The following is a 25,569-nucleotide window of genomic DNA, read 5'->3' on the forward strand; positions in this document are numbered from 1 at the left end:
TTTGATCTAACCACTCGAAGCACTTTACAATTATTGCCTAACATTCACCCGTTCATACACACAAACACATACCGACGGCAATGTCAAGCAAGCACGGCAACAGCCAGCTCACCGGGGCCAGTGTAGCCTTTAGCCTCTGTCTAGCCACTGTGCAGTGTATTTCATTTGCCGCCATTCATTGGACTTTGGCAAAGTACGCAAACATTCACAAATGACAAATCAAGATTTCTGATGCTGTCAGAATAACATAGCGATTTTTTAATTGGTGTAATCACTTATTAGCATTGCATGGCTTGGCCCTAGAATTCATCAGAAAGCTTTCCCACCCATACGCCCCCTGAAGGGCTCTGTGATCGTCTAATCAAAGCCGCGCTCTAAAGTAGCTTCCAGCGACACGCTTTCTCTGTCACGGTGTCCGTACTTTGGAACCCCTTCCTCAAGACACTTTGCTCTGTATGTATCATTATGTATAGATGATGTTAACTCATTTACCTTATAATGCATGACGTTTTTGATGCTAAATAATATCCCAGCACCAACCATGAATTTGATTAAACTGGAACAGCCAATATTGAAGTGCAAATGACACATTTGTTTTCATCTGAAAACAAACCAGACTGTGTGAATAATTTCTATCTAGCCCAAATGCATTGAAGTTTACTTTGTTACGCTTGATTTAGCATTTCTAATTCCCTGTTAGGAAGAAATGACATTTAAACTGCCATCATTACGTATAGGCAATAGTTAGCAACATAGTCATAGTGTTAATATGATTTCTAGTGTCTGCTTGCTCCAATGACTTCTGAAATGATTTAGCATGGATATGAGTAGGAGGCTGCTGGAGTTAGTGTGCTGCCGACAATGTGCTGATGAATGAACAATTAACTCAGTTTGGAAAAATAATCGGTGTTGAATCCGCAGCTGTTGTTGGATTCCAGAACAGCATGCTCTCATGAGGATGACAGTGAACTGTGTTTGGTTTGCTAGTTTTTGTTAAAGCTATCCACCTCGTCTGGTGGAGTAGGTTGACACACAACGCATCTCTGACACTTCTGACTAAACATGTTTTTTGTTTCTACAAACACATGTTAAGCTACAGGATTAGTTTTGAACGTGGGCTATGTTGAGAGTGACTCGTTATCATTCCTGTTTGATTCGCAGGCTGTCAGTACACCTGTCATCTGCTGGTTGCTGTTGAAGCAGAACTGCCAGAACCTGCCACCATAGCAGCAGCCTTGTTCTGGATATCTGCGATCTACCAACCACACATCACTTCCTGGGTGATAATGATATTTCCCGCCAAAAGGAATTGCCTGTTTAGATATTCTGTTGTTGACTTCGTTAAGTATTCTGTCTGGGATAAATCATTTGCAGTTCAAATTGCAAAAAGAAAAAAAGATAATTGTCCGGTTGCCATGATTTAGTTTGAAGCAAAAGTTATAATTGCGGATAAGACGAGTGCAATTTACCAGATGAATAGTAGTTGTAATAATGCTCCGGCTACTTGTTGAGTTGACTGAATAGGACTGCGTGTGTTCGGCCTTTGTGCTGCTTTAACAAGAAACCGAGCAACAAGAATTATAAATCTTGGAATCGCCATATTTTGCATTAATGAATATGGTTGCTGTTTTACACCTTTTTAATTTGCAGTTGTTATGTGTTCGAGTACTGTAACAGTTAGTCCAATGTCCCCCTATCAACTTTTGGCGTAAAATTTATTTCCCTAAAAATCAAGTTGCTGTATGCATAATAAAGAATCCATCATGTAGAAGAAAACTGTGCTGCAACAATGTAATCACGTGACGTAATTATTTGGGCAAACATGGAATGTCTAAAATAAGCACCACAATACTCTATAAATATAATTATAAATAAAATGGCATGTGTTGCTGCTAAGATATTCTAGCAACTACATGTGCTAATAATTACTGCAGAGCGATAAGTGTAAATGTCTTACCAGATGTCAGCTGAAATGGGGCAGTGTGCTGGTTGTGTATGATAAATGATATAAAATTTTTATGATATACACCATTGTTTTTAAATTATTAAATGAACAACAGTGTGTCTACTACATTATCCATGATTCAACAGGCCCAGATGGAAAACCCTGTAGCAGCTTGGTATGTTGAATCACATTGGACAGCTCATGAATATGGCATTTAGTAGTGTGTCTTATACAGTTCTGGTTAAATAATAATCATTATGTCTCTGTGTAGCCTGAGGCTAGTTTGCAACCTCCCTTCACATCCATGTGTGAACAGCCAGCAACAGCTTGATGCATAGGTCTAGTATGCTAATTGTTCATGCTAATCATATCATTACCATCCAGTAGCAATCTTCACTACAACCATTTGTTTTTTACTATTAGAATGTGGTGGAAAAAATGTGTGTGGGTTGCATGATACCCTTCATTTTGCATAATTTTTTAGTTCATTAAGCATATGGGAAAAAGGGTCAACTGGAATTAGGCAGCAGTGGGCAGTGCTTACAGTAACCTTCGATTACTCTCATAGTACCGGTAGCGGTCCAAGTTGTAAACTAAAGTGCTTAATGTTGGCATCCTGTAAACGATCCCAAATACGATGGGGTACTCCCGGAAAAGTCTCTGTCATGAGAAATTTAGAGTTGTTTTAGGCCTTTAGGGCAAAAGCCCACGTTGCACGGCTTGTCCACGGATATGTTTACCTGGAAGCTCTAATCATAGCACCACACAGCAATCTCTGGTCAGCCTTTCTCAGCATATACGTCCAAACCGTTAACATACACCCTTATTTATTTCATAACTTTATTCCAGAGTTATATAATTCCAGTGGGACATAATCAAACTCTGATTGGTGCATAGAGTGAATTGCTAACACACAACTTTCAGGTATTTATCCTGAGCAGGGCTGCACAGCTCAGAGACCTGCTGGCATAACATGATGCACTTCTTCTGTCCCGCAAATCTCTTAGCAACCAGGACATGCGCATCTCACAGGCGAGAGGAGAGGCCGGGTATGACAAAAGAATCATCCATGCTTACAGCAGATGAGTCTGTAAGGGCACTCTATCTCTCTAGGAGAGAGGGAGGGAGTGTGTGTGAGAGAGAGAGAGAGAGAGAGAGAGAGAGAGAGAGAGAGAGAGAGAGAGAGAGAGAGAGAGAGAGAGAGAGAGAGAGAGAGAGAGAGAGAGAGAGAGAGAGAGAGAGAGAGGGGAAGATAATGAGAGATAGTGAGAGATGGGGGGGGGGGTGTGAATTGATTTGCTGACTCCCGAATGTCCTCAGTGGCAATCTCTAAAACCTTGTAGCACACACACACAGTCTAGCAGGCCCCTGCAATGCCCAGGCACCCTCATTCATCAAGAAGGCCCCAGTCATCCTATGGGCGTATCTCTGGTAGACCTGGGCCCAGGGTAGCGGGTATTATTAGCGATGAATTGAGGTAACTGCCTTTGATGACCCAGTTGAAGCTATCTAACCCTCTCTTTCCCTCTCTCTCTCCAGGCGGCTCAGCTTCATCTCCCCTCCCCCTGTTACTTCCCTGTTCTTTGTTCTTTAAGGAGGTCAGTGTTCGTTAAGGCTGTGAGCACAAGCCACTGAAGGCCAGTGTGAGGAGGAGCTGGGAAACCTACAACTGCAGGTAAAGTGACCACTCTTCCACCAACTTAGGCTGGGGCCCTCACGAATGTAGGCATGGGAGCGTACTGCTTTCCGTAACAATCGTCCATTCAAATTGATCCCTCCTTTTGTAAAGTTCAGAAGCAAAAGTGGATGAAACATATATATGCTGAATGGATTGACATATCAAGTGCGTCAATCAGGAAATCTGAAGTGACATGATTGACCCCCCCAACAAAAATAAAAGGAAAAATTAACGAAAAATAATCTATGCCAAAGAAAACGGAATGGAGAAGGATAATGTCATTTTTTACATTTTAAAACATAAGTGTTCAGTCTGCTTCTGTTCAGTCTGCTTCTGCCGACTGAAGAACCAGCGGGGAACTTAATTAGCAACGTACCATCTGCTCTGACAGGAAATGTAAAAATATATAAAATTATATTCATGAATAAACAATTAGCATTAGAGTGCACTTGATGTTAAACAGCATTTCTGAAAACCATAGTCGTAACGATTCAACATCTGAAAAAGCTATTGCAGTAAGAAAACCACACAAAACCTCTAAAATACTACTTGGATATCGCAGGTTTCAACTACCTCACAAAGAAACACGAATCGACCAACTATAGTACAATGTGCAACGTCAACAGCTGTACATTATGAATTTAATCATTGAGCAGATACCTTTATGCAATGTCTCGTTGAATTCAGGTTCACATCATCAAGGAGATCAAGGATCACATCATCAAGGAGCAGGGATTGACCTCTTGCTCAAGGGTGCCTACGGGTGCATATGGACATTGGGGTTCAAACCCAGCACCTTTTGTGAGTTGAACACCCGAATACCACTACACTATCCTATCCCTTATTCGTTATATTCAGGCAGATCTCATCAGCCTATGAAAAGAATATTAAACTTAAAGGTGAATAGTTTATAGGTATGCATATGAAGGGGTAAGCCCATGGCCTGTCAGTCTGCAAAAGGCAGATTGGTCCACTACCAGTCAAATGAAATGGAGATTATAGTGAATGGGAGGAGGACTCAGAGCCGAGGGCTCATTTACATAAGGAAAATATAGCAGGTAGAGCCGTTACTGAGGACAGATTCAGTGAGCCCACCTCATGCATAAAACATTACAACGCTTTATGGTGCAGGTTATTATATTTAGTGGACCTTGATCTCATGAAGACTGTAAAAAAAGAGAAGAGAAACGAGGGGAAGTGCGTCTCGTCTCTGCATTCTAATTCTGGAAAGTGCTATAATAGTCGTTCAGTGCTTCCTAGTTCCATTTGAATCCGATCCTGAGAAGAAAAGGAAAGCCCCTTCCTAAAGGTGTACGTTTGACCCATCCATTCATGAGCTACAGCTGACATCACATCATCAACAAATGTAGTGGTGCTGCTACCATGTCTATCTACAAGGATGGTGTGTCATAATACTCTTTGTTGATTCATCCTTACTCAATTGATGTGTAAGCAGATTAGGCCACTTTGATATTTGATCAAATTTAGCATGCTGAAGAAATATTTAAGGAGTTTGATGTTGAGTGGGTATAGCTTTTGTGATGACAACTTATATGAAGTAAAAATGAATATTGTACAAAAAAGTTACCGCATGCATTTCTGGGCAATTTAATAAAGCATGTGTTTTTCTTATTTCTGGACAATTTCAGCAAGCGATTAAAAACAAAAACTAAGACGTAATGCAAATATAGATACTTTATTATGATTACAGCACACCACAGATGGAAAGGAATGGAAGTTTCCAGATCAGTATTTATTATAAACAACATCCACAGAAATGTGTTATGCTATCACAATTCTGTAATGAATATAGGTATGTATGCTGTGTGTAAGAATGTAGGCATTTAAAATCAGTGGTCGCTCAGTGAATATCCCGAACTACAGTGTTTATAAAGAGTTGGCCTGGCACTCCATTGCCTGCCAACTTTACGGAGTTCTATTTATACAACTATGCATAACTATTTCTAACTTTATGTCTTTAGGTCTCAAGTTGTCTGAGATTCTAGAAAAGTTTAAATGCGATACCGGGGATCACCGATGCACCAACACCACCGCCAAGCACACAAGTCATTAGAAGCATACTGTGATATTTAAAGAACATCAGACTAAACAGGCCCACACACACACACACACACAATACAGCAGCAGAACTCTAAATCTGTGGCCTCTGGCAGTACTGTCAATATATTCCCTTCATAATAACAGACAATCTCGGAGCACAGGACAGGGCTGGGAATAAATCCGCTAAATATCTCTCTCTCTCGCTCTCTTTCCCTCTGGCACACAAACCAGAATCGTCAGGAGGTCCCCACAAAACAAACTAAACAATTATCTTCTTTTCTCCAAGCAATTATCCTTTCAGTTTTACAACAGCACTGGTGGAAGACTATCTATTCTGCACGAGGATGTTTTACTGGGGCCTCAGCAAATGGTGGCAAGGGGAAGGTGACACGTGTCTGGCATCGCTCCTGTGGTGAAGACTCGCCTGACTGTTTGCTGAACACACCCGCTAATCTATGGTTTGGCGGGGAACTGCCATCGTTTGGCGAGGTCGACTGCAGCACTGGGGTCAGAGCCACGCCCTTTGGGTGGCCCCTCTGTACTTAACTGCTAGCCCAGTGTGGTCAAACCAACCGCAGCATCCAGTAAGCACCAGCAGTCCCGAATGACAGAGGGGTCTAAGGCGGCTGCAGAGAAAGTTGGACAGGGGAAATGGACATTTACATTCAAATTCAATGCAAGAAAATGATGCTCAAACAAACAATTGAAGCCCACTAGAAAGGAGGACCTCTTTTGGTATACATCTGGCTTCTCTGCTCCTGACGTATCTTGAAACTGTGTGCATCAGATACATACCAGGCATGTTAGAGGATCACCGATTCAACAATCAACAATTGTGTCTTGGTCTCTTGAAATTAAAATGAATCCTTCCTAAACATGATCAAAGTAATGGGTAAAATAATATCAGGGAGACAAATGTATGTTCTTTGATTTTGAGTGTCGTGTCTCTTTCCGTAAACAGCCCACTTCAATCAACACCCTCTCCACATCCATTAATATTGAAACACATTCTTCTGCGAACAAATATTCACCATGGCCTCGTTTAGTGTTTAATGGCGGAGGACCTGGGAGTGCATAGCCGTGTCACTCTCTTTGCTAACACAGCTATGAGAGGGTTGAACTGCCAAGCACTCAAAAACCCACTATGAGTCCACCGCCTCATTTGAACTACAACCCCACGTAATGAGCCCCTCATCAACCGCTCTCAGTAACTCAACCATCTGCACTGCGTTCGCAACAGACCTGCTTTACAGTGCTGTGTGTGGTTCTAAAAAATGTTTTGTCCATTACCTCTTCAATGGCGGCAATAGACTCATTGAACAAAGGGGTGTTATTATGGGTGCCCTTGACATTTCTTTGAGGTGGGATGAACACTTGTTGTTCATTGTTACAAACATATCGGCATGTTACCAAACTAAAGGGCCACTGTGTTCCAAAAACCCCACCACCATACCCTGCAATCATCTATCAATGCATGTATAATAAATGATCTAGAGTTCATCGAGGCCAAGAAAGCAAGATAATTGGTGTTCTTTCCCTTTTTGTTATTCTGCAAGGTTCTTTGTGGTCATCAGCAGTGGCATGTAGTCAGTGATCTGCAGCCCAGCTGTGGGGCTCAACGTAATGGTGTGTTTCTTCATGCACCCGCCCAGTAATGGAAACACCCCACACTGGTCTGGAGGAAATGGGATATTTCATAATCCATCTGAGGCATTGGACTCAGGTCTGTGGTCTATGGAGAGCCTCATTAAACTTCTCATTAGGGACACACTGAGTGTCGGTAAGGGTCGACCGAGTATACAAATCACCTCCGACAAAAATAACCGCGATGAACCTAAAGCCTGCATCCCTGTGTCCGCCGACAAATCATCCACTTAGAAATTGCGATGGCAATTGAACTTGGTTACAAATCAACAGAAAAACATTCAAGTGGTGTATTATAAAAAATGCCACAAAAAGGTTTGAGAGACAGAATTGGTCAGATCATAGCTCTAATGGATATTTATAGCAAACCAGTGACCCATTTAATACCAGGTTAGCCTGGCAGGGTACCTATCATTTTAGCTTTGGCCGGACCAACCAGCTCTGGAGCCCACAGAGACCAACCCGGCACCAGCTGGGGAGGTGGAAAGGTCAGATAAAACCCGTACCAAGAGGTTCCTGAATGTATTCATCCTTTGCAGACGCGTCTGTAGCTGAGAGCGAAAGAAAAATCTATCACAGCGAGGACGGGTGCTTCTCAAGAGTTGATAGCATTGAGCCAGTATGGTGGTAATCTCTGATCAAGCAGTCCAATGTTATAGCATATTTCTGGGTGGAGATAGCACAGAGCCTGGGCCAGAAACCAGGCCTGCTAGGTGCGAAGTTAGGCCTTGTTTCCTGCCTCGTTTCGGAGATATTCTACATCAAAAACCCTTCATTCAACGAGTGGATAAGGCTTTCAGTCTGATGGCTAATCAGCATTCAGACTTTAAATATTAATCTAAAGTCTTATTTGTGACACTAGTAATGAGGTAAGTGAATACCCCGATCCTGACCCCCAATACTCGGAAGGGGCACAGGTGAGAACTCTCTTGTCAACATCTGGAGACCAAGGATTGGCTGGATAGGGACACAACGAGACCTCTGGTTTGATAGGAGGCAACCTATCTGAGCACCCTGACTGAGAACAGTTCTATGTTGGGGTTAGGGAGTGCAAGCCAAGGGTGGCCCAGGACCAGCAGAAACTCACAAAGCAAAGAAGTGTAGCTAGATGGATATGGATGGATATAGTTTGAGATTCGCAAAGCACTTAGATGTGAGGGACTGTTGAACTATTGAGCCCTGTTGGAAATTGATGGGCGGACCATCGCTGGCAGTGAGGTGAAGAGTTTGAGGCAATATTCTCCCAAAGTCCCTCTCTCCCTTGAGGACAAGTGTGCAATCTGAAATCCGGGTCGAGGAAAGGATTACATGATACACGCTAACGTGACAGTTTCTCCCCGACTACTGCTAAAAGTATTCCCCCAGAAGTTTGGAACAGGAAGCAGAAAAGTGTCCGGGTTGACAGCATTAAACTCAACATTTTTCTCTGGCTCCGTGCTGTCTTCTTGTGGAGCGAGGCAGGTTCCCACCCAGCTGCATGGGCTCTTTTCTGAGACAGAGTGGGAGAACTGGAGAGGGCTGGTGGAGTGATTCCAAAGTAATGAGAATAATAGCAGTGGGAGATCTCAGGGGCACTGAGAGGTATTCTGGTGTCAGAGTGTTGCATGTAGAATGGCTAAAGGCACAGACTGGTTCACAGAGAGGATGGTTAACAGAGAGGATCGAACCAGAACATTGATTTAAATAATGCACCTAGGAAACTCATTACAAACTTTGGTTTAGCGTTTTTCTTTCCGGAACCAATACACTCTCAGAGCTGTGGGTTTACAAGTGTCTCTGCTCAAATCAGAACTCTCAAAGCCTGCGGATGAATAAAAATTGATTGATATGTTGATGTTTTTATGAACGATAAGTATAGCATGCCGGGAATGTAAGGTACAAGGAGCCTGAGAACACTGGAGAGAATTTACAGTTTTGTAGACAATTTATGATCCGCAGAGTAGATTTGAATCCGGATCATCACAAGGCTTTTCCCTGAAACTATCAGTCTGTAATCATAGTACCTTGCGTGTAACACATGGCAGAGTATTCTTTCTGGATGGGATGACTGTGATCACTGGTGTGGGTGAGAGTCTCCAACTCAATGGATCATAATTACGAAATATATATTCTTTTTCTTGTTTAGAAAGAAAGTATAATAATGGAGCTACCTGCCCTTGGCGAACCTTACGAAATCAATACATGAGGAACATTGTACAGCAATTATATGCCCTGTATGGTATTACAATAACTTTGAATTTAGGAAGCATTATTACAGAAAAATAAATGGATAATTCTGGGACATGCCCCAGAGACAGCAGATCTGGGGAACTTGATCACAAAGGGCAAAAACATGTCAGTCAAAACTGAAAACTATTCCTGTGAATTCTGAAGTTATTATCTGAATCTTTCAATGCCAATACCAAGTTTTTTTTGTTAGGAGCAGAGATTGTGTCATGTTTCCCACACAAGACATCTGACGAGTGGCGAAACAAGACAGATGGCAAGTCACATCTTTGTCCCTGCCCTGTAAGGGTGACAGTCTCTGGAAATGAAGCCATCATGTTCTGTATTGGTTATGTGTTTGTGTGTGTGTGTGTTTGTGTGTATGTGTGTGTGTGTGTGTGTGTGTGTGTGTGTGTGTATGTGTATGTGTGTGTGTATATGTGTGTGTCCGTGCATTCAACTGTGTTTGTACATTCAGTTGCGTACTTGTGTATTTGTGCAGAAATGTGTGTGCATGTGGGTGTTGGTGCTTTCAAATGTGTTTGTGCAGGCAGATATGTGTATGTGTGCGGTTGTGCTCAAGTCTGTGTGTGTGTGTATTTGTGTTTATTTGCATGTGTGTATGTGTGTGTGTGTGTGACCGTGTTTGTGTGTGTGTGCATGTGTGCGAGTGCGTTTGTGTGTCAGAGCTTGCTTGTGGCCGGCATGCTTGCTTGGTTCGGCAAATGAAACTTTGTATAACCAGTGCGATCAGTGCACCTCTTGGCTGGAATGGAGGCTGGTCATGAATATCAATTCAGCATTCATCGCTCGTTCTTCCCCCTGACGGCCCACCTGACACAAAAGCGAATCAATTTTCTGTTTGTGTCAGCATTTACCAAAGGAGTGCTCCACTGCTCAAAGGAGATGGGCAGCTGCACCCACCAGCTCACTTACCTCCAAGGGCACAAAAGACAACAATAGACTTGTGTTTGCGTGTGTTGTACAGTGCAAATTCCATGCAGGGACGTCATTTATGAAGATTAATTTGGTCTACAACTCAAACAATGATGACAAACAGATCGATCAAGAGAATGAATGCACTTTTGAGGCTAATGGAAATTAATTGGATCTCATGTAAGTGAACGTACAGCTCGGCCATTTAGGGACCCTTAGGTCAGGTAGTGCGATTAGTCTGCTCAACTTTGTATGCAAACGCACGGACAGACACATAATCTGCACAGAGGATATCCAGTGGATATGCGTCGATGCAGCGACAACACAATGGGCCATTTGAGCCCATATTGATCGGGTCTAGTCTAGTGTTATTATCATGGTCTCAGGTGTGATTCTTTGTCATTACGCAACGAGTGCTTCCAATATAGCCATATATACAACGTCTTGGATACCACCCCACCATCACCACCCTACTGCACTACCTACTCTGAGAGTTCTGGAAAATGGTGAGAATTTAAGAAAGACTTCAAAAAGAAAAAAGAAAGCAGAGGACCCTACTTGAACAACAAGTAAGCGGGCCAAAGTGATGTGACCAAAACCACTTTGCATTCCCCCTTACGTTTAACCACTGGAGACCTGCTGGAAAAATGACAGGCACTTTCAAATTCAGAGCACAGAGATTTCAAATGCCTCGCCCATGTGGTGAGCCAGACATAACACAGATAAAAAGAGCAAGCTGTCCCAAGAGCCAACACTATTTTTGTACAGCTTATTTTCCATTTTCTCAATCTGTGTGTTTGTTCTCCGCACACCGCGTGTGCATCGAACAGCCTTCTAAAGTGCCTTTGGTTGTAGGTTTGTCCTTACCTTCTGTCGTATCTCCTCCTCCATCTTCACTGGGGAGCCCAGCTCTGCCACCTGCTTCACCCCGTCACTTGAGTAGCCGCCGTACTCCCACAGCACGTAGTTCTTGGAATGGGACGCCCCGATGATGGCAGACCAGTGGTTTGCTCGACCTGGGTGGATGAACACATTAGAAACGCTTCAATGATCTGTTTGACTTTCCAATACACCCAAAGAATCACGGTAACAGGAAGTAGATGAAGTCGATGGGAGATGTTCTGGTCTCCACAGTGACGACAGCGAAGGTCAGATGGAACTACCTAATAATAATAAATAATACGACATTCAACCTTATTTAGTCAGGAAAAATCCCACAGGCCACAGGCCCTTAAAGCAACGACTCAACTCAGGCTTACACCGGTTGTGTGGTGCACCTATTGATTGTATTACACATGGTGCACTTCTCTCTCAGCAGGTACACAAGCCTAGAAGTATCAGCTTGTGTTTCCACCTCCAGCAGGACAATTACCTTTAGAGCAACTCACTTTCCAACGCTCCCCAAATCCCAAGAGGTAGCAAGGTTTCTTCTTTATTAGATTGTTCATATTATTCTCTCTCTCACCCTCTTTGAGGTTTTGTTATTGTCCCAAGTATCATCGTCCTGTTATGATTCATAAAGCCCATTCCTGACCGGACCTAAAATCACAAATGCATTATACCTTTCAAACCATGCTGCTGCTTTATTTATTGTGTGCATAAGTGCATATTTATTGAAAATACCCCGGTGCACATAACACGTTACAAGGGAAAAAAGCCTGCAAAAATGTTAAGTACAAATTGTACGGCCATGCTCTTCAAGGTATTTCACTCTGTTTACTGTTAGTGCGCACATATTCCCATTTTCGTATTTTCACCACACCCTATCTGCTTATCTCTATCTCTCTATGTCATCCTGTCCCCCTGTCATCCCAAACTCTGCATGTCGTTGCGAGCCATGCCATTTTCTCCCTCGAAACGATTTGCCTTTCTCCAAAAGAAACAACAACCTTCCTCAGTCTCTTTAGACAAAACAAGAGGGGGCAGCCCCCCTTCTCAATCAGGTTTAATAAAAGAAGCTTATTGAAGGCAGTACCGTGAAATAAGGAAATAAACCCAAGGTTATTATTATGGTTTTCTAAAATGGAGTCCTAATGGCCTGCTTTGTGGTGACCTCCTGCCCCTACGATGTGTGTCAGTGCAGCTGCGGCCCACCCTGTCCCTCTCAATAGAAGGACATGTTATAAAAATAGAGGGGTGACATGTGACTCGCTTGGATATTGCCAGCTCCATAGGAAACGATTATCACTCTTTTTTTACAAGACCTGCTACCTGCCTACCCCCATGCCTTTGAGTCTCTCAATTGATGTTGCCGAGCAAAATTCGTTTAGGTATTTGTTTCCACCGGCAATCTTTATTGCTAACGGGAAATAATGACAGATTAGCATCGGCCAATACCGTACAGTGATACATAAAGAACATGTGCAACCCCAGTCTTTTCCTTATCGTGTCCCTTCCTGTACCGTTAAACATTCCCATCATATTTCATCGAATCCAATCCTAGGATTGGATGCTGGATCCTACTCTAAGTGGCGATAGGGGATCAGTGTGTATGTGAATGTGTCTTTGTCTGTGTATATGTATGTTTATGTGTATATGTATGTGTATGTATGTGTGTTTGTGGGTGTGTGTGTCTGTGTGTGTGCATGTGTATACGTCTATGGGGTCTACAGAGATGTTGTGTGTGTGTGTGTGTGTGTGTGTGTGTGTGTGTGTGTGTGTGTGTGTGTGTGTGTGTGTGTGTGTGTGTGTGTGAGTTTGGGTGTGTGTCTAAGATTGTGAGTGAAATACAAACCAAATGCTTGCTCTCGCTCTCTCACTCTATCTATTCTCTCTCTTTCTCTCCCCATCTCTCTTTCTTTCTCTCCCTCTATCTCGCTCTCTCTCTCTCACTCTCATTCTCTCACTCTCTCCCTCTCTCTCTCCCTCGATAAGCTATTAAATCAGGACACTTCTCTATCCATGGGTTTATCTTACTCTGCTTAATCACTAGATCGATCTCAACCCTCCAGAGCTCGATTTAGCAAAGAGAGGCAAAGTAATCCCCAACTCTATTCGCACCCTGAGAGAAAACCCCAAGGTCATGTATACATCAGACACACACACACACACACACAGGAACGCACCCACACACACACAGACAGACACCTACGCACAGACACACACACACACACACACACACACACACACACACACACACACACACACACACACACACACACACACACAGGACTGCACGCAAACACAAGCACACCCACACACAGACAGACACACACAAAAATACAGACGCACACACAGGATTGACACATGAGTGGCACACACCATTCTCCATGACCCATTAACATATCCCAGGATCCCATCTTTTGTCTTCAATATAAAGTGATATACTGGCACCCGGGATTGAAGAAACGGGGTTATAAATGTATTTGGAGGAAGAGCATGTCCTTATGTGAACACTTCTTTGGCCTGTGGTGCTATAATCAAGTGGAGAAGCCTGCTGCGGTCGGGGTGAAGTTAAAAACAGAGCTCGGACGTCGAGGCTTACGAGGGTAGTCTTTGGGGTGAATCTTCTCAGACCAGTTTCCATAGTAAGTGACTCTATACTTGGCCGTTCCACAGGCGCAGCAGTCCAGCAGAGGCCTTTCAGTGGAGTCCCCATACTGCGACTCTGTAGACACAAACAAGGTAACAATGGATGATGATCACATGTTTGTTACGGTGATGATTATATTATTGTGATACTTAAGTGGGAAAAATGTTCAAGCCTAGAGCGTATATATGCTCTATATGAAGGATTGAAGGGGGATCAACTTAAATGAGAGGACGAGGCTGGTGTGTGGGGGGGAGGGGGGGGGGGCAGGGTGTACGGCGCAGAATGGTCGTAACCGTTTGATTGGACGCTCTGGGAGACATGGCACACTGGCCATCCACAACGAGTGTGTTGCGCTTATTTACGAGCCACTCAAGACGCAAGAGCCCTGAAGAGTCATGCTCAGTCACCACGCAGAAATCAAGGAATAAAAGACCCTGGATTTAACAAGCCAAGAACAAGTATAAGATGAAGCGGGGGGGGGGGGGGGGGGGGGGGTGTTAACAGACTCAAGCAGGGTATGCAGCGTAGGCTGTCGTTTGCCTATGGAGCTACAGGAGCAGTAGCTTAAGTAGTAGCATTAGCAGTAGAAGTAGCCGTGGCCGTAGCAGTAGATCGAGCAGTAGCCGGGGCTATAGCAGTAGCAGTAGCCATAGCAGTAAGAGCAGTACCATCAAAAGTAGCCGCAGCAGCAGCAGTATTACTAGCCTTCGCAGTAATAGTAGCAGTGGCATTAGTAGCAATAGCAGTAGGGTTAGCCGTAGAGGTAGCAGTAATAGTGACAGCAGCATTAGTAGCAGTTGCCGTAGCAGCAGCAGCAGTAATAGTAGCCTTAGCATTAATAGTAGGAGTAGTAATAGCAGTATCCGCAGCATTAATAATCGGAATAGCATTACTAGTAGCAGTAGCAGTAGCAGCATACCTCTCTCACACATGTGCTTGGTGAGGGAGCCTTCATCCTGGAAGTAGATGATCCTCTTCTGCACAATGCTTGCCCTGCACACACACACACACACACACACACACACACACACACACACACACACCAAAAGACCAATGATAACGGAGGTTGAAAGAAGAAGAGATCATTGGTCATGTAGGGAAACAGCAATTAAAACTATTGAAAACAGAGAGAAAAGGATTAGGCAGAGAAGGAGAATTGTCTTAATTGGTATAGAAGTAGCTAGGAGGAAGAGGTGGGAGGGAAGAACAAAAGAGTACAGAGCAGTGGGACCTCTGATATTTATAAGGATGTAAACCGTGGATAATATTAAATCATAAGCATCTGTTCTCAGCTTCCAGATAACACTCTTTCTAAGGGTGATATCACTGTTAAAAGAACAATGCACATTTAACCAGGCAGTCACACAATTCAATTAAAAGATAAATAAAAGAAAGGATAGAAAACTAGTTTCCCCACCAACAAATGTACAAGTTTATGCTTAGTTTGGAAACACATGAATCCACCAGCACACGATAAGGTGAGGACAGGTAAGCAGCGCTGCACTGTGTGACCAATAAGACTGAATGGCAGGTCAGCGGCCTATGAAGTCGAGGATGTCGAGGATCCCAGATCAGGGCAACAGTGGTCGGAGAGGGACTCACCAAAGAAATTAGGGTCTCACCAAAAATGGAATAAACAGCTTTGTATTTGACGAATGCAATATGTCTATGTAAGCAGATAACACTTTATCAATGAATCCCTGATAGGAAACTCGGGTATTGCAGCAGCCGAATAAGCAGCCAGATAAAGATGAAAATAAAATTAAAATAAATAGTACGGATAAGTAAGAAAAGTTGCTCTGAGGATTCAACATCAAAAGTTGAAAATGTGAGCGGGTATTGAAGAGGCGTGCTGCGTTAGTCCTCTGGGGATGAAGACTAATGCAGGCTCAGTCCAGCTAGAGTGTAAGGATTCCATTATGGGTTGAACGGTAGAACTGAGACATGCTGGGTAGAGCCTAGATGTAGCCATTACCAGTCATTTAGAGTAACGGAAAGGAGAGCGGCAGTAGAAAACCTTGAGAGCAGAGAGAGGGTTTTTTCCAGTTTTACCGGAGAAGACATAATGGCAAAACTCATTTTACCTCGACTTTATCTGATGCGGTTTCCCGTCAGGTGGGGTATAACTCAAATAATAGGATGTGAAAACCTCATTTGAAATGGGAATTTGTCTGCGAGCAATTTTTCCCTCTGTGTCCCTCCCTGCACTCCATGCTTGCTGCAAAATACTTTGTCAGATAATCGTACAAATACTAGATGGCGGTATTTTCCAGGGATAATGGTGCTCATAGCTTGTGTCCATAGTGACGGTTTGTGACAACTCGCTTCTACTAGCATAACATAGCCCTTTATCTTAGCGTATTCATGTGCTAATATTATTTGAAATGGCATGGGAGGGACGGAGAGCCACAAAGCTGTCGGTGATTTAACTACGACATGAAAGGAGGTTAAGGCGCTGTCTTCGGTTGTTAAAAAATAGAAGGAAATAAAAGATGGAAGAAGAGATGATTGTTCAATTAAACAAAGGGGATGAACATAATGATACAGAGAAGGAGAGAGGGTCAGGCAGGCCCTGGCTCATGGAAGGTAAAGGTTCAGGGGTAGCAATGCCACCGCTTTAATTGTCTGTGCTTTTAATTTAATCGCACATATCTCCCAGATCGAGAAGAACACACACACATGCAGACACGCACAAACACACACACACACACACACACACTAAGGCACACACACACACACACATGCAGAGACACGCACGCACACACACAGAGACACAAATATACATACAATTCACACACACACACACGCACACACACACACACACACACACACACACAGACACAAATATGCGGACGCATGCAGACTCACAGAGAGACACACACACACATACAAACCCACACACACACACGCACAAAGAGTCTTACCAGCAGCCTGATCTCCTGGACAACGCAGACAATCAGGCAGAGTAATGCTTATTTAACATCCAATTTAAATTCTATCAATGAGACGCTATTAAGGGCTGACTCGCTTTGCTGGCTGCCCACCACCGGTCTCAATCATGCCAAATGCTCTGGTGTGCACGAGTGTGTGTGTGCGTGCGTGCGTGCGTGCGTGCGTGCGTGCGTGCGTGCATGCGTGCGTGCGTGCGTGTGTGTGTGTTTGTGCATGCATGCGTGTGTGTTGGTGTATGCGTGCATGCATTTGTGTGGTTGTGTGCATGTGGGTTTGTGCATGCAGACAATTCGAAGGGAAGACATTTAGTGATTTGACATCTCTGTAATCTCTAGATAGCTGCCAGCATTCTCAGGGTCAACGGTTTCAAAGAGAAGAATGTATTTTTGATATGTCCCTATAATCAAACAACATATCCACCACCGCAAATAATTTGTTGTTTTTTTTGCGTGGGGCATAGCAATCCAGCAGCAGTCATGTAGGTGTGCCAGACAAAAGCGGCTGCGCAGTTTTGACATTCATCACATCTCGCACATCGCTGTCTCACTCACTCATCGCTTCCGAAACACATCCGGATTACCCGCTATGATGAATCACATTACAAACCAATTGCTTCCCTGCTACAAATGGAATGCTAAAGATCGCATCACATTTAGCCAGAGCCTGCCGTCTATCTGTAAACAACGGATGGTGTGTATGGAGTCCTAACCTTGAGGCTTGTTTTTATCCTAGTATCCTTTTAGATACAGCCAAACCAGTAGCATAGTAATGAGTGACTAGCGATATAAACAGTTAGTATACCATGGTAGCGAGGTAGTTAATTGGTCATTCGGATGGTTTGTGAGTTTGTTCCCTAGTTATCTAGTTACCTACTTAGTTGGATGGTCGGTTGGGTGGATGGTTCGCTAGTTTGATAGTTTGTCGGTCGGTTAATTAGTTAATTAGTTAATTAGTTAGTTGGTTGCCTAGTATTTTCCAATCCTAGCCTTTCCTCACCCTAGGCGGTATGAATCGGGCTACATTAAATAGGTCAATATGTAAGGCAAGCATCAATGGATTCACTGCTGAGGAAGTTTAAATTACCACCCCACAATTTTAATTAGTACAAAATCAAAGCATCAGTGCACAGATTTAAAGGAGATTAATGTACAGTGGTGAGCCCTTCCAAGTAAGGCCTCGGAGTTCAAAACCCAAACTTTGCATCCTGGCCTGACCCCATGATAAGTTACCAAACCAAACCAGAACCAAAACCACCAGACTCAGTCCTCCTCTTCAAAGAGTATGGCTACTCCTCAATTATATAGGCCTAAACGAGGGCACTGGATAGCCAACAGAGTCAGATTAACAGACAGGACTAGACAGACTGTCTTCTTTATTCAGATGGATAGTGTAAAGCCTGATGGTATATGCTTATTCTGTTATTTTCTTTGTTTTGGTGCTTGTATGACCTCCTCTGCAAACAATAATGAGGTTGCAATAGGGAGACATTTGCAGACTTTTTACGTTTCCACTGTCTGGCTGTACCTTAATATTTTTCTAAGCAATATGACTCAATATGACTCAAAATAAAGTTATTGACAGTCATGAATTTCCTCCTAACTAGATGGGGTCATTGACCCGTTTTGGTTCCATCCAAACATAACTGCCTACATATCAATTTTACGTCAGCATACCTTTGCAGACAATCCACAATAAATATCAGCTCTGAGACCTATTTGGCAGCCCAGTTTGACAGGAGAATTTCTAAGGTTTTCTGAAGTATCCAGCTAATGTTTATCTTTATTGCTCTACTGGCTTTCATTTGAAAACTGAAAAAAGGTCAAGCATAGCCCACAGCACACTACGTGCACAATTGTGCTCATATTTAAAAAGAAAAAAGAAAAAAAAGATTGATATAATCATACATTTTTTAATAGAACAAATCCAACGTAAGCGGAGCAAGAAGCGCTCGTAGCACACATACTTGAGAGTAACACATCCGGAGCCACTAGGGGGCGCTGTCCAGAACACGTGGATGCTAGTCCGCCGACGGGGGGTGCTCTCCGTCACCGCAGGGGGGCAGTTGGTCATGAACTGGGTGTCCTCCTCGTCAATGATCTGTGCCATCAACACAAACACACACATGGGTACGCAGACACTAGCCCACTAACAAACACCACATTTGTATTACAACAGGATTGGTATGAACTCAGCGTACGGCGAAGCATCATCTAGAAATCGAATTTCATGAGATGTTGTTATTGAAAGTTTCTGCAATTACAATGAAGGATGAGCAAGTCAACAATTGGTGTGACTTCACCAAAAAACCCTTGTAAGAAGATGAACTTCATTGTTTAACTTAAACTGATTAGTACAATTACTGGTGTAATTATCTGTCAAACAAATTGAACAACGCGACAGAGACATATTATAACAACATTATTGGTTTCTATTTTCTAAGTATTTGAAGGCTGCTGCAATAGATTACCTTTCCAGGCCAGCAATTCAATTTGTGTGTGTGTGTGTGTGTGTGATTGTGTGTGTGTGTGTGTATGTGTGTGTGCGTTCGTGCATGTGTGCGTGCGTGCGTGTATGCGTGCGTGCATGTGTGCTCGGTGTGCATCGCCTTTTGTGATTCCTGGAGGAAATCTGTCAGCCCCATTGTATTCAAAACACAAACCACGAGCTTCCCAGACAATACAACGAAGCCAGTTTAAAGGTCTGACCCCTACATAAAGTAATCAATCCAGACCATTGTTGAAACATGTGTGGTTCGTTCTCCTTGCATTCCAGGGTGTTCTAGATGTCCTGCTTTATTCAGACGCAGTCCTACATACATTTCACTCGCACTGTGGTGAAATCGCATCATTCCTGGGGAAGGGTTTTGTGATCATTTATTGATGATTATATATACCGTATAGGCCTCATCAACAAATCGAATAGCGCTCAAACGTGTTCATATTTCCTGGCAGCCAAAGCACCACCACTAAGCCGCAACAAAGGCTGGGCCGATCCAGGCTGGTAATCACTCATAGGGGAACTCAGAGCATAAACTACAATCCTCTGTCCCGAGACCATGGCTCTGTTTGACAGGAAGTGACATCAGGGCAATAAAAAGTTGGAACATTCTCACTCTATAAAGCTGTCAACTGAGATTTTCCATTGTCATTCAGAAATATATATTGCTTGAATCCGGATGGTCTGTGTGTGAGTGTGAGTGTGAGTGTGTGTGTGTGTGTGTGTGTGTGTGTGTGTGCCATTCATGCGTGCATGCGTGCGTGTGTGTCCGTCTGTGTGCGTACGTGTGTGTGCTTGTGTGTGTGCATGTGTGTAGGTGCAAAGTGAAAAGTGATAAAAAGTAGGAGGGATGGGTATTAGCTGGAGGCAAGCCAAGCAAGAGAGAAAAGGAGAAATAAGGAAGGAGAGTGTGGGTTGTGGGTGTGAGTGTGCGACTCTCTTCCTCAGCCCTAGGGATTAGAACTCACACCCTCCAACCACCCCTCAGCCAGTGTTCCCATGGTTTCCGCGAGGCATTCACGGTCTGCCCCTGACTGGCCCAGAACACATGTTGGAGCCAGTGACACCCCTTTGGAATGGAAACTCGCCCATTCTCCCTTCGTCTGGGACTTAGGTCTATTTAACTTTAAGACAATCAACTTAGTCACCTAATGTGCGGAAGGTTAGGGAGGGTGCACAAGTGAGAGAGAGATCGAGGGAGACTTTGCATAAGCGAGAGAGAGAGAGGGAGAGAGAGAGATACAGAGAGGAAGAGAGAATGAGGGACTGAGTGAGTGATAGTGGCACCAGAGAGAGGGCGAGAGAGAGTGGGAGAGAGCGAGAGAGAGAGGATGTGTGAGAGAGAGTGGACAACTGAGTGAGTGACTGAGAGGGAGAAAAAGAGTGACTGAGGGATTGAGTGAGTGAGAGTGTGCATGAGAGAGAGAGAGAGAGAGAGAGAGAGAGAGAGAGAGAGAGAGAGAGAGAGAGGACTGAGTGAGTGAGTGAATTAGTGTGCACGAGTGGGTGAGTGACTGAGATAGAGGAAGAGAGAAAGTGAGTGAGTGTAACTACCTAGAACAAATAAAACAACAACACTTAATGTCAGTCTAGCCTCGGGGAATGGAGAATGAATCAGGCATACAGCCGACACAAAACAGGGGTTGGACACCGGCAGGTTTTAGATTCAGTTCATCCTGCCAAATAATCAGACATTCTGCACAGCAAATCCAGCAGGAATTGTGATAGATAATAGAACACAAGATCAAAAAATCAAAAAAAAAAAATCAAGCCTCTTGCCTTTTTACCAGTTTGCCCGTCAACACTTCTAGGCTGGATTGGTCAAGGCTACGCTCATTTCCCACAGAGCACACGCACACACTTAAAATACACACACACATACGGAATGATAGAAAGACACACAAACAAACACACTTGAATAAACTCTGGCTTGCCGTCGCTTGTCCTGACATCTTTCCCTGCTGGGCGGTGGTGCCCAGTCAAACACTGCTGGTAATTCCAGTCTGCTACCACACTCACTCACACAAAAACACACACACACACACACACACACACACACACACACACACACAGACACACAAAACCACACACACAGGCATGCACAACCACATACACACACATGCATGCGTGCACAAAACAAGCACACAAATGCAGGCACACACACACACACACACACACACACACACACACACACACACACACACACAGGCGCACACACAGTGGCCACTGACCTGCCCCTGGAGAGCTCAATAGGAGGGCTGGGCATGTGTCCAGAGGCCACTGAGATGGGACACACCAACAGATTCCAAATGAGCAGTATGTTAACTACAGCCTGACGGCTCTGCTGCCCCTTCCTTTCTCTTTCAGCCCACCCAGAACTCTTTCAAATAACAGGACGGGAGTGTGTATGTGTGTGTGTGTGTGTGTGTGTGTGTGTGTGTGTGTGTGTGTGTGTGTGTGTGCATGCATGCATGCATGGCTTGAGGGCTTGAGTTTGTCCTTAAAATAGTTATTCATCCTCTATCAACTGAATTGCCAAGACATTTTGCAGATTTTACGGCGATGGTAAATGGGGGCGGGGGAGGGGGGCCTATCTTTGAATATATCTTCAGAGTATTTTTATCCTGGAAACGAAAACAATGTTTTCAACATACTTTCCTTTCCACACAACATGGTATGGTGCCTACACTTCTTCAATGCTGATATCACAAAACCGTTTGAGTCTCCGGTCAGTGTCCTTGTCTGCAGAGTGTGTATGGCATCTCTCATCGTCGTGTCTCACGCTTCCAACCTCAGGTATTGAGCATGCTCAGTCAGAGAGATACACTCAAGGCTGCCACTCAATAATAACAGCATGAAATCAATTGCGAGGACAAATGATACAGGAACAACACAATAAACGGATTGCAGATGCACCTTCTGGCTGATAACTGTGGGTAATGAGGAGTGAGGAATATGTTTGTTTTTTAATGGGAACTCTCGTATGAAATGCGTCGCTTTCTGAACACGCACAGCGGTATATGATCAATGCAGCCAGAAGGCAGGTCGGACTCTCCTTGTACAGCACTGAGATGCAGTGTGGAAGAATTAAAACTTTGTTAGGGAATTATTGAGACAAACAAGGTCACAGAAGTCTGAAAAATAGGAAAGTATAGCTTCTGCTGCCACAGTTGAGAGTCGACTTTTAACATCATACCCTGAATTCAAATGAGGTTTGTCAGGAATCAGTAAGCGTCCATGACAATCATAGATTAAAACTGATCATCATTGTACTAATTGATAAAACGTTGTGACCACAAATTCTGCCTTACTGGTGCCAACTAGTGGTTTACAAAAAATGTTTAGACTAACTAGGTTCACTTGAACTTCTACCCAAGAATTGCTTAGGTCAGTTCACCACCGCTCACTAATGACCGATAACCGATGGAAAACACACCAAGTGCCACCCCCACCACCTCATCGTCCCACCACACCCACCTCATATGCAATCATGCTCCAACTGCAGGCTTCTAACATTCTGAATTGTGGAGGCAACGTTGAAAGGCATTGAATGTACTTGCAATGTACTTGCAGCTTGTTACAACAAGGAAAATGTACTTTTCCGCTGAGTGATATGACAGGAAATAAGGGCCGTAAGGGCCAGTCTTCCAGAATGGATCGATGAAATCAGGCTCTATCTCTGTTCTTTCTAGTCGAAGTCTTATCTCCCTCTAATCTTCCGTCAGTCCTAGCTCTTGTTCCTCCTGCTGTAGCCCTTGGAAGTTAGAAGCATCTAGCAAACATTTCCACTAAATATAGCCTGGCTTTATAGTCTGGACGCTATGATCCAGCCTTTTGTCATTTTCAATTCATCAGCAGATCTCACACAGAATAAAGTTTTCAGGGAAGTTGTCTTGTATTCAACATACCTGGACTTTTATAATGGAGCGCAGCAGAGCTGCAGTGACCTTAAAGCCTTGACCGTTTCATAGCCCTGCAATTTCTCTCACTCACACAAGACAACATATTATAGCTACTCAGGGGTCTCCTAAACAAGGCTTTTCTGGGAGCTGAGGTGAAAATTACAGCACTTCCTGAAGAAATAAATGCTGAAAACCTGCTAAATTACTAGTATGGGAGCATTGTGCAAAGAAAGTTAGCTACATGGTCTCTCTCTCTCTCTCTCTCTCTCTCTCTCTCTCTCTCTCTCTCTCTCTCTCTCTCTCTCTCTCTCTCTCTCTCTCTCTCTCTCTCTCTGGCTTTTTTCCGCCCTGCTGTAATCTACGCAGGGGAGTGAGAACAGGATCGGGAGAGAGAGAGAATGAGTGAGACAACATAATAGGCTGGCGTGTGCGTATTTGAGTGCAGAAACAACATATGGCCTTCGTATCAATAGCCAGGTGTTTAAAGTGAGTTGGCTTGGCTTGATGAGAGAGAAGGAGGACGAATGAGAGGATGTGCACACACTTGCCAAAAGCAGGACTGGTTGCCATACTCAAGATTTATTTGTGACTACGAGAGAAGCAATTTGAAAATGGCATTTATTTTAATATCCAAATGTAGACTATTACACAATGCCAGAATAAATATATTTTTAATGTTCTTTGATCACAAACCTGCATTTTTTTATGTTTTCATTTCCTACTTTATGTATTATTATTTTGTAATTATGTCTTTTTTCCAGGTAATTTTTTTTAATTACCTGAAAACGTCCGGCATAGTCGTCATCTTGGCCCCCCTCCCTGCCCTCCCTCAGGGCGATGAGGATGAAGCCTCTGAAATAGGCTGAGCTGGACGCGACCAGAGTTACTGGGGACAGAGGCAACACAGCAAGCGCATCACCTAACACAGAAATGCATGACTAAAAAAACTCATTAAAGCATAATAGATACAAAGGATCTTGTGTTCTATTCATCGTGTACACGGCGACTCGATGCTAGAATTAGCAATTCAGTCAACATCTGTTAAAAGAGACGGGCCAATTAAAAGTTGACGTTTATTGGATACATTTAATTGTTTAGCCTATAATTGCCCCCGGGGACTGACTGTCTGGCTGTCTGTCTGGCTGGCTGGCTGGTTGGCTGGCTGGCTGTCCGTCCGTCTGTCTTTATCTCAGTAAGGGCTATGTCTGTATATCTCTCTATGTAAAGGTATTTCTGTCTATATATATATATATATATATATATATATATATATATGCATTTCTACAAATTAATTAATAAGAAGGTGTAACCTAGTCATGTCGCACATAGATGTAGTCTGTAGGACTGTTCCTAAAATGTTAAGAATCACTGAGGACAACATTGCATTTCCATAGGAAAATAAACACCATCACGATCCAATCTAGGGAATTTATAAGCATTTTCAAAAAACAAAGTAATAATGTTGCCTATATTTGCAGGAAATATCACCATGCGTCATTTGGAGGGGGAAAAAAGAAAGGAAAAGAAAACACGCTTGGTTAGAACTTTTTGGAAGTTTTCAAATACGCCGAGATATAGAGCAAGTAGAATCATTGAACAACGCTAAGTTATGACTCGCTCATCCAACGTGTGCGTCTGTAGTTGGAGCCTCAAGCAGACCTCTGTAAGTGCTCCCCGGGTGGTAGCTCTCCGGATCCCCCTCGACTCGGAGGCGAAACTCGTTGAAGCCCTCTTTCCGCGGTCCCTGAGCCCGTAATATCCGACTGCAATACCCGTCTCCCTTGCCGGCTCGTTCAGACGGTTCCTCCGTGAACGCGAACGTATTGCACGTCCCCGTAGAGACCGAGCACAGCAAGATCAAGGTGCGTAAAACAAACCCGGTCCCCGTCATCATGGGAACGGGCTATTTACGCAAATACGATGAATACTGAATGTAATATCAAGTGAGAGGAAACTAAATGGTTGTCTCAACCTGAGCCCGAACTCCACATAGAGCCCAAACTTGCCAAACTCGCTGGGATATCTGAAAGATCACTTCTGCTATACGGGTAGATCCATTCTGACGAGAGTGAAGAAGAAAGTGGTGTTCGCTCTGCTCGCTCGCTCACTCCCGTAGAGCTGCGCGCTGCTGAGAGACGCAAGCTCGGATTGAGTGAGCAGCAGCAGCAGCGGCAGAACGCGCAGTCCGAGAAAATCGCCGAGCGAGGAAGGCGAGTCG

The 25,569-nt window shown here is 43.8% G+C and overlaps 1 protein-coding gene across 1 annotated transcript in view; it reads right to left on the reverse strand.

The window, feature by feature from the left end:
* The window catches only part of LOC307076253 (spondin-1-like), a gene marked incomplete at both ends in the record, with an annotated part of 48,255 nt that extends 23,010 nt beyond the window's left edge, over positions 1-25,245 (reverse strand). Inside the window, 6 exons of the mRNA XM_079737186.1 lie at positions 11,337-11,485; positions 13,954-14,076; positions 14,921-14,994; positions 18,917-19,050; positions 24,131-24,237; positions 25,011-25,245. Coding sequence (XP_079593312.1) covers positions 11,337-11,485; positions 13,954-14,076; positions 14,921-14,994; positions 18,917-19,050; positions 24,131-24,237; positions 25,011-25,245 — 822 coding nt within the window. The remainder of the gene's footprint in view (positions 1-11,336; positions 11,486-13,953; positions 14,077-14,920; positions 14,995-18,916; positions 19,051-24,130; positions 24,238-25,010) is intronic.
* Positions 25,246-25,569: the final 324 nt, after the last annotated feature.

The sequence above is a fragment of the Pollachius pollachius genome (genome assembly GCF_949987615.1).
Source record: "Pollachius pollachius genome assembly, chromosome: 5".
Lineage (NCBI taxonomy): Eukaryota > Metazoa > Chordata > Actinopteri > Gadiformes > Gadidae > Pollachius > Pollachius pollachius.